The following is a 10,618-nucleotide window of genomic DNA, read 5'->3' on the forward strand; positions in this document are numbered from 1 at the left end:
TTGAGACGGAGTTTCACCCTTGTTACCCAGGCTGGAGTGCAATGGCGCGATCTTGGCTCACCGCAACCTCCGCCTCCTGGATTCAGGCAATTCTCCTGCCTCAGCCTCCTGAGTAGCTGGGATTACAGGCACGCGCCACCATGCCCAGCTAATTTTTTGTATTTTTAGTAGAGACGAGGTTTCACCATGTTGACCAAGGTGGTCTCGATCTCTTGACCTTGTGATCCACCCGCCTCGGCCTCCCAAAGTGCTGGGACTACAGGCGTGAGCCACCGCGCCCAGCCTATCTTCCTCTTAAATGGAGATCATGATAATATTCACTTATAGAACTGTGAGAAGCAGAATCCCTGACCAATACAACAGGCACTAGAGGTAACTAATACAGTTAGGGGAAAGCAGATCTACCTTTGAGGCACTATGGCCAGCTGTGAGCTGAGCACAGAGCAGGCACTCCAAAGTCATTTGCTGAATGGCCACCTGGATAGGTCAGAGAGAATGGGATGAGGTGGAAATGAGTAGGGGACGAAACAAAGAGGAACGGCGTGAGAGAAAGCAGGCAGCTGTCTATCAGTCTCGGTTCTCTTTGTCTGCACACATACAAAGTCATGGTTAACTATTTTCTGCTCCACAGTGATGTTTTACCTTCACAATTTCCTGTGCCAAAATTCCTCCAACCACTGCACACACTGGGGCCATCTCAGAGAAGCAGTACCTAAAAGAGAAGGAAGACAAGCAAAACTGAGCACTGGGAAAAGAACTGTGACTGTGACTTCCGGAGAAATTCAGTAGTAGGCTCTCCTGAATGAAAACATCTTCTAGGAGGAGGGACCGATTCAGATAGCAGTGTTAATGATGGCATCTAGGTGTGAAAATGAATCTGATCCAGGGGTTGTAAGTGGTTGGAAAAGACCTTTGAACTCTGGCAAGCAAAAGTTCTTTCACAGTACTTTTATTTTTACCTTTTTAAGTTAAAGGAAAGCCTGTATCTGTGCTTCCTAAAAATAAGGTCCTACAAATATCAGATGTTCCAGCGCCCTGGTCACATTCCCGCAATTCTCGTCTTACCCATAATGGGCAGTGGGTTCTATATGCTATTCCCAGACAAATGTCAGGGAGCAGGCCTGTGTTAACATGCAGAAGGCATGGGAAATCTGAGGCCTGAAATTAAAGTGTGAGTGCAGAAAAAGTCTTCACAACCCACACAGACCTCAGCCCTTTTCGGCCAGGATGGGGCATCCAGAGGGCAAATTTTAATTGATACAGTCATCAGCTCCTCTAAGTCACCCATCCTAGTGAGCAGATCACTTTATTCTACCACTTCCCAAGAGAAGCGTGCTCTGCTCCTACTCCTGAACACAATGGCGTGTGCTCATCGAGCAAACTAGAGCACAGACGAGAGAAAGAGAAAGCCTCCCTACAGAACACTACCTCCAACCTTCCCAATTTGGTGCACATCCTTCTAGACATTTTTAAAAGTGCACAATTTAAACGGGTATAATTTTAAACCTAAATACCATCAACTATTACTCGTTCTGTTCTATAAGCTACTGAGGGATATTTAAGCTGTTCAACACCGTAATCACATGTCTTGACAAAGACACAGGTGTCCAAATAATTCCTTAAGGCAAATTTCTAAATATAGCAATGCTAGGTTGCTAGTTTTGATATGTGTTGCCAAAATGTCCTCCTGAAAGGCTGCACCCATCCCAACTCCCAAGAGCTGTGTCCGAGGGCACCCGGCTCCTCACGCCCTGGCCACGACCAGCAGATTCTCATTTTGTTTATCCAGAGGTAACATCTTCCTGCTTATCAAGGTCCACTACAGAGCTTTAAAATATATGGAGAACAAGGGCCAGGCACAGTGGCTCACACCTGTAATCCCAGCACTTTGGGGGGCAGAGGCAAGCAAATCATTTGAGGTCAGGAGTTGGAGACCAACCTGGCCAACATGGTGAAACCCTGTCTCTACTAAAAATATAAAAATCAGCCAGGGGTTGGGGGGTGGAAAAAAAAAAAGATGCTTTCAGCTTTCGACTCAGAGGTGGCCAAGGTGCAACTTTCTTTGGTCGTCCCAAATCTGTGTTCATCCGACACCAGCCGCCTCCACCATGCCGTCAAAGTCGATTCCAACGAGGTCAAAGTGGTATACCTGAGGAGCACGGGGGGTGAAGTCGGTGCCACTTCTGCGCTGGCCCCCAAGATCGGCCCTCTGGGTCTAGCTCCAAAAAAGGTTGATGACCCTGCCAAGGTGATTGGCATTGCCAGGTGACTGGAAGGGCCTGAGAATTACAGTGAAGCTGACCATTCAGAACACATAGGCCCAGACTGAGGTGGTGCCTTCTGCCTTTGCCCTGACCATCAAAACCCTTAAGAAACCACCAAGAGAAAGAAACAGAAAAACATTAAATACAGTGGGAATATCACTTTTGATGAGATTGTCAACACTGCTTGACAGATGGCGGCACTGATCTTTAGCCAGAGAACTCTCTGGAACCATTAAAGAGATCCTGGGGACTGACCAGTCTATGAGCTATATGTTGATGGCCGCCACCCTCATGACATCATTGATGACACCAACAGTGGTGCTGTGGAATGCCCAGCTAGTTAAGAAGCACAAAGGAAAATATTTGAATTAAGGATCATTTGACAACTGGTAAAAAGGCAAAAAAAATTAGCCAAGCATGGTGGCATGTACCTGTAATCCCAGCTACTTGGGAGGCTAAGGCAGGATAGCTAAGGCAGGATAACTGTGTGAAGCTGGGAGGCGGATATTGCAGTGAGCTGAGATGGCGCCACTGCACTCCAGCCTGGGCGACAGAGCAAGACTCCGCCTTGAAAAGAAAAAAACAAAAAATCAGATGGGGATCCAAACAACCCAAAATAGTGAAAACAATCTTCTTCAAAAAGAATAAAAGGTTGGGAGAATTCATACTCCCTGATTTCAAAGCTTACTACACAAAGCTACAAAGCTACAGTAATAAAGACAGCATGGTCCTGGCATAAGGTCAGAAATTCAGATCAGTGGAATAAATGAAGTCCACAAACAAAGCCTTACATTTACAGTCAATTGCAAGACCACTTGATGGGGAAGGAAAATCATTTCAACAAATGGTGATGGGTTTTCCACATGCCAAAGAATTAAGCCGCACCCCTGCCTTAATGCCATGTACAAAAATTAATTCAAAGTGTATCAGAGGGCTAAATCTAAGAGCTAAAATACTAAACTATAAGAAAATAGAGGAGTAAATTTTCACGGCCATGGTAAATTGTGCAATGGTTTCTTAGATGTGATATATCAAAGGGACATGGGAAAAAAATAGAGAAATTACGTTTCACAAAATTCAAAAGAATTCCATCAAGAAAGCAAGAAGACAATCCACAAAATGGGAGAAGATATTTACAAATCAAGTATCTGATAAGGGACTTATATCTAGCATATATTGAGATCTCTTTTTTTTTCCTTCGCGTTAATCTTGTGATGCAACAACCATTTTTTTTTTTTTTTTTGAGACAAAACTCTTATCTCCCAGGCTGGAGTGCAATGGTGCAATCTTGGTTCACCACAACCTCTGCCTCCTGGGTTCAAGCCTTTCTCCTGCCTCAGCCTCCTGAGTAGCTGGGATTACATGCATGCACCACCACGTCCAGCTGATTTTGTATTTTTAGTAGAGATGGTTTTCTCCATGTTGGTCAGGCTGGTCTTGGAACTGCAGACCTCAGGTGATCCACATGCCTCAGCCTCCCAAAGTGCTGAGATTATAGGCGGGAGCCACTTCGCCCAGGATTTTTTTTTTTTTTTTCCCTGAGATAGGGTCTCACTCTGTCACCCAGGCTGGAGTACAGTGGCATGATCATGGCTCACTATAGCCTCGACCTCCTGGGCTGACGCGATCCTTCCACTTCTCAGTCTCCCAGTAGCTGGGACACGTGTGCACCATCATGCCTAAACATTTTATTTTTTGCTGAAAATTCCAAAAAACAGCTATTTTTTATTATTTTTATTTATTTATTTTTTTTAGAGACAGGATTTTACCATTCTGGCCAGGATGGTCTCGATCTCTTGACCTCGTGATACGCCCACCTCGGCCTCCCAAAGTGCTGGGATTACAGGCGTGAGCCATCGTGCCTGGCGAAAACCAGCTATTTTTTATTTTATTTATATATTATTATTTTTTGAGACAGAGTCTTGCTCTGTTGCCAGGCTGCAGTGTGCAGTGGTGGCATCTCTGCTCACTGTAACTTCCGCCTCCTGGGTTCAAGCAATTCTTCCGCCTCAGCCTCCTGAGTAGCTGGGATTACAGGCACATGCAACCTTGCCCGGCTAATTTTTGTATTTTTAGTAGAGACAGCGTTTCACCATGTTGGCCAGGATGGTCTCGATCTCTCGACCTCGTGATCTGCCTGCCTCGGCCTCCCAAAGTGCTGGGATTATGGGAGTGAGCCACCACACCCGGCCATGCCTGAAAATTTTTTTAGTAGATACAGGGTTCTGTCATGTTGCCCAGGCTGGTCTCAAAGTCCTGGGTGCAAGGAATCTGCCCACCCCAGCCTCGAAAGTTAGTGATTAACTGCCTAAGCCACTGCTCCAGGCCAGGAACTCTTAGAATTTAACAACAAAAAAGATAACTTAATTTTAAAAAACTGGGAAGATGATCTGAATGAACATCTGTCTCTTCAAACAAGATACACAAATAGCTGAGAAGCACATGAAAAGATATTCTACATGGTTAGTCATTAAGGAATTGCAAATAAAAACCACAATGAGACAAAATTTAACACCCCCAAAAAGCTAAAATAACAGTAACAATAATGCTTGCTGGCCAGGATGTGGAGAAATTGGAACTCTCACGCATTGCTGTTAAGATTGTAAAGAAGTGTGGCCACTATGGAAGTTTGGCAGTTCCTCAAAATGTTAAATACACTTACTATTACGATGTACTCAACAATTACACACCCTAGAGACTATAAAAGCTTATGTTCATACAAAAATACATAAATGTTTATGGTGGCTTTAGTTATAATTGCAAAAAATAATCAAAATGTTCTCTACCTGGTGAATAGTCAAACTGTGGTACATCCATACAATGGAATATCACTCAGCTAAAAAAGGAATGAACTACTGATTGATACCACAACATGAATTAATCTCAAAAAAGTTAAGCTCAGTCAAAGAGGTCACAGCCCAAAGACTACATACCATAGGATTCTGTTTATGTCACATTATGGAAAAGGCAGAACTATAATGCATAGAAAGTACATCAGTGGTGGCCAGGCACAGTGGCTCACGCCTGTAATCCCAGTACTTTGGGAGGCCAAGGCAGGTGGATCACCTGAGATAAGAAGCTCAAGACCAGCCTGGACAATACAGTAAAATCCCGTCTCTTCTAAAAATATAAAGAATTAGCCGGATGTGATGGTGGGCAACTGTAATCCCAGCTACTCGGAAGGCTGAGGCAGAAGAATCACTTGAACCTAGGAGACAGAGGTTGCAGTGAGTCAAGATCACACCATTGCACTCCAGCCTGGGCAACAAGAGCTAAACTCGTCTCAAAAGAAGGCCAGGCGTGGCTGGTCACGCCTGTAATCCAAGCACTCTGGAGGCCATGGTGGGAGGATCACCTGAGGTTGGGAGTTCAAGACCAGCCTGACCAACATGGTGAAACCCTGTCTTTAAAAAACAAACAAACAAAAAAACCCCCAAAATCCCCCTCCCCCCACAAACAATTTATCAAACTGAAATCCCCTTCAAAAAAACCCAAAAAACCCCAACTCCTCAGAATTATAACAAAAAGGTATACATTTTACTGAATGTATAATTTTTTTTTTAAATATCATGAGGAAACAAGAATTTTGGCATATTCAAGTCTAAATAATAAAAACCGAATAAGACAAATGTCACCACAAAAAAAAATCCAGAATAGGTATACTTTATAAAGACAATTGGCCAAGACTCTATAAAAAAAAGAAAAAGTGACTGAATGTTCTAAATCGAGAGCTGGAAAACCTCTGTATAGAACCAGATAATAAATATTTTCAGCTTTATGAGACATATAGTCTTTGTTACAACTATTTAACTCTGCTGTGGCACAAAAGCTGTCACAGCTAATATGTAAATGAGTAAGTGTGCTAATAAAACTTTATTTACAAAAAGAGGTGGCAAGCCAGTTTGCCAATGGCTATTCTAAATTAAGACAGATACAAGGCCGGGTGCGGTGGCTCACACCTATAATCCCAGCACTTTGGGAGGCCGAGGCGGGTGGATCACGAGGTCAAGAGATCGAGACCATCCTGGTCAACATGGTGAAACCCCGTCTCTACTAAAAATACAAAAAATCAGCTGGGCATGGTGGCGCATGCCTGTAATCCCAGCTACTCAGGAGGCTGAGGCAGGAGAATTGCCTGAACCCAGGAGGCGGAGGTTGCGGTGAGCCGATATCGCGCCATTGCACTCCAGCCTGGGCAACAAGAGCGAAACTCCGTCTCAAAAAAGAGATACCAGTGGCACATGCCTGTCAATCCCAAAAGTGAGGGAAGTCAAGGCAGGAGGGTGGTTTCAATCCAAGAGTTTGAGAACAGCCTGGGCAAGAGAGTGAGCTCCCCATCTCTACAACAAAAATAAATAAATATTAATGATCATTTAACTCAGGCAGATGTGTTTTGTGTACTCTCTTGTTCGTACTATGCAATTTAGAATTAAAAAAAATAGGAAACATACTGTGGTCAACACAGCAAGACCCTGCCTATACAAAAAAAAAATTTTAGCCAGGCTTGGTGGCACATGCCTATAGTCCCAGCTCCACAAGAGGCTGAGGTGGGAGGATTGCCTGAGTCCAGGAGGTTGAGGCTACAGTGAGCTATGATGTGCCACTGCACATAGAGAGAGAGAAATCCTATCTTAAAAACAAAAACAAAAAACCAAAACAACAACAACAAAAAAACTATCATCTAAAAATAGGCAGCAATCTAAAAGGTGCTTTTGTAACACTGGCACCATTCGGTCAGGGACTGATGACGCTGGGCAGTCTTGGATCTCGTGGTAACTCACCCGGGCACTCACCTCTTGGTAGAGGAATGACCAGTTTGTGAGAAGCAAGTGTTGCCTCTGTTGTGCTTCACAGGAGGAGGATGGACTAGGACACGCAGGGCTTCAGTTCCAACAGCCCAAGCCAGCCAGCCAGTGGCAAGCAGCAGCCGCTGAGCATACCTGGGTTTGGGTGCCGAGCCATGAGTGTGCAGCCAAGTGACTAATTTGGGCATTCAAAGTGATGAACGGTCCGGCTCTGCATCACTGGCCAGCAGAGTTGAAGGCCCTGCTTCCCAGAAGAGGAAAGCCACAGCCTGATGAGCTGCTGGCTGTTTTCCTCTCCGAAGTGGTTCCTTCCCTGCCCACTCTCTTTGGGGAAACTGCTTTCCCATGTCTTAGTCTCACGTGCTCAGGCACTGCCGCTCTATTGCTTTTTAAGTAAGAGGCGTCTGGTGGCCTCTTGAAGTCTGCCTGTGGACAGGCTGTGAGATGGCCTGACATGGGTTAGGGATGCTGGCAAGGAAATAAGCCATGGTCTCGCAGCTGAGCTACCCCTCCAGACTGCCCACTGCCTTTGAGGAGCAGGATGTGGTCACTTGAGGAGGGAGAGCTGTGCACAAGTCTCTGTTGCCATCATCTGTCTGTGATCTGCTTGCACTGTCCTTCAGGTTGTGTTTTGTTTCTCTTTTCAGAGGGCTTTGTTGTTTTTCTGATTGCAAAACTAACAGGTGTTCATTGCCAAAAAGTGTAAAATGGAAGAACAGAATCCCCCGTAATCCCTACTGGTAACATTTTGGGGTTAAGCCCCACTTTTCTCTGTGTATTTACATCTTTTTCCTGTTTAAAATACCAAAATGGGCCAGGCGGGGTGGCTCATGCCTGTAATCCCAGCACTTTGGGAGGTTGAGGCGGGTGAATCACCCGAAGTCAGGAGTTTGAAACCAGCCTGGCCAACATGGCAAAACCCTGTCTCTACTAAAAATACAAAAACTTAGCCGGGCATGGTAGTTGGTGCCTGTAATCCCAGCTACTCAGGAAGCTGAGGCAGGAGAATCGCTTCAACCTGGGAGGCAGAGGCTGCAGTGAGCTGAGATCGCACCATTGCACTCCAGCTTGGGTGACAGAGTGGCACTCCATTAAAAAAAATCAGAATGAGAATATACTATCTGTACTGTTTGACAGCCTTTTTCCAGCATATTATGGACCTGTTTGTGTCAATAAATATATAGATACATGTATACATATTACTTACATTTCACAATAAGTGGTTGTTTATTTAACCAATACCTTATCAGTGGGTATTTAAATTTTTTAAAGTTTTTTTACTTATATAAATACTTTATCTCATATATATATATATTAGCCAGGCGTGGTGACACACACCTGTAGTCTCAGGTAGGCAAGAGGTGGCATGGTGGCACATGCCTGTAGTCCCAGTTACACTATATATATTGAGACAGGGTCTTTCTCCGTCACCCAGGCTGGAGTGCAGTGGTGCAATCTTGGCTCATTGTAACCTCCGCTTTCCAGGCTCAAGTGATGCTGTAGCCTCAGCCTTCAGAGTAGCTGAGACTACAGGCGCCAGCCACCAATGTCCAGTTAATTTTTCTATTTTTTCTGTAATCCCAGCTACTCAGGAGGCTGAGGCAGGAGAATTGCCTGAACCCAGGAGGCAGAGGTTGCGGTGAGCCGAGATCGCGCCATTGCACTCCAGCCCGGGTAACAAGAGCGAGACTCCGTCTCAAAAAAAACTTTCTATTTTTTGTAGAGACAGGGTTTTATCATGTTGTTCAGGCTGGTCTCAAACTCCTGAGTTCAAAACAATCTGCCTGCCCCAGACTCCCAAAGTGCTGGGATCACAGGCATGAGCTACTTCACCAGGCCAATGACAGCTTTTTTGGTCAGAGCACCATAGGTGCTTCAAAGACCACTGGTGATCCTAAATGAGGTGGGGTTTGCTGGTGCCTACATGAAGTTCCCAGTAGGAAGTGAAGAAAGAAGGGATTAGGGACTCTGGTAGGCCTTACTGCTGATAAGAAACCAAGGTAGCTAATTGAGAAAAGAAAAGAAAAAAACCTAATGTTGGCCATTAATAATTTAAAAAAAAAAAAGAGAGAGGAAACGAAACCAAGGTAGCATGCTGCTGCCAGAGCAAGCACAGTAATCAGATCTGGAGTGGGATCTGGGTTGGCTACTTATTACCTGATGCCTGGTACATAATAGCTGCTCAGTAAACTGTAGCCATCATTATTATTGCTACAAGCTGGAGTCATAACAAAGCAAAGTTTAGGAAGCTTCTCAAGGCACAGAAAGGGAATTAGAGTGCATGATCCCAGAGCTGCTTGGAAGGAGACTGTGGGCCGAGTGTGCAGAGTGGCTCCCGCCTGTAATCCCAGCACTTTGGAAGGCAGAGGCAGGTGGATCACCTAAGGTCAGGCATTTGAGACCAGCCTGGCCAACGCGGTGAAACCCCAACTCTACTAAAAATACAAAAAAAATTAGCTGGGAGTGGTAGCGGGCACCTGTAATCCCAGCTACTTGGGAGGCTCAGGCAGGAGAATTGCTTGAACCTGGGAGGCAGAGGTTGCCGTGATCTGAGATTGTGCCATTGCACTCCAGCCTGGGAGACAAGAGTGAAACTCTGTCTCAAAAAAACAAAAAACAAACAAGAGGAAGGAGACTGTGACCTAGTCACCATCTGGTCTTCTCCAACCAAATCCTAAACCTGTTTATCAGAGCAAAAAGGTGGTCACCTAAGCTGAAAGCATGCAGTGCCCAAGGGAGAGGATGCTGGGAACATGGGTGCCTTTGTATCTGGGGATATAAATTGATAGGATACCAATGGGGGCAAAGTGGCAATGCCGACCAAATGATAAATTGCATCCTTCTGACCCAGCAACTCCCTTCCTCCAAATTATCCTGCAGTTATACCTGCACACGTACGACACAAGGTGACAGACTGCAGTGTTACCCAGTTAGAAAAGCCTGAACACAACTTGAGTGAGCAGGCAACTGGTTCAATACACTCCACTGCTCCACACGCAGGAATACTAAGGAGCTGTGGAAAAGAAGGAGTAAACTATGTACTGATCTGGAGATGTCCTCAGGAGATAACACGATCATGTAAAGTGAAAAAAGAAAGGTAGAGAATAGTGTTTACAGATCTCATATTGCCTTGAATTTTGAACAACGTGAATATAAGATACTTACTGTAGAATTCAGACTCTGCCCCCTCTTTTTTATATTTTCTTATACTAGTAGAGAGGCAGAAGTCTACAGCAGCAGGCAGAATGTGGCAGAGGGCTCTCTGCAGGGTTCTGGATCTAATAAAAGAGCTCCTCGGCCGAGTGCAGAGGCTCACACCTGTAATCCCAGCACTTTGGGAGGCTAAGGCAGGCGGACCACAAGGTCAGTAGATCAAGACCATCCTGGCCAATATAGAGAAGCCCCGTCTCTACTGAAAATACAAAAATTAGCTGGGTGTGGTGGTGCACTCCTGTAATCCCCGCTACTCAGGAGGCTGAGGCAGGGGAATCAATTGAGCCCAGGAGGTGGAGGTTGCGGTGAGCTGAGTTTACGCCACTGCATTCCAGC

General features: G+C 45.2%; 1 protein-coding gene across 1 annotated transcript in view; it reads right to left on the minus strand.

Moving 5' to 3' along the window:
• The window catches only part of SAE1 (SUMO1 activating enzyme subunit 1), a 47,311-nt gene that overhangs the window by 7,750 nt on the left and 28,943 nt on the right, over positions 1–10,618 (minus strand). Inside the window, exon 4 of the mRNA XM_032262841.1 lies at positions 643–712. Within this exon, the coding sequence (XP_032118732.1) occupies positions 643–712 (70 nt within the window). The remainder of the gene's footprint in view (positions 1–642; positions 713–10,618) is intronic.

Source organism: Sapajus apella, unplaced genomic scaffold (assembly GCF_009761245.1).
Source record: "Sapajus apella isolate SASKATOON/1434 unplaced genomic scaffold, GSC_monkey_1.0 scaffold130, whole genome shotgun sequence".
Classification (NCBI taxonomy): domain Eukaryota; kingdom Metazoa; phylum Chordata; class Mammalia; order Primates; family Cebidae; genus Sapajus; species Sapajus apella.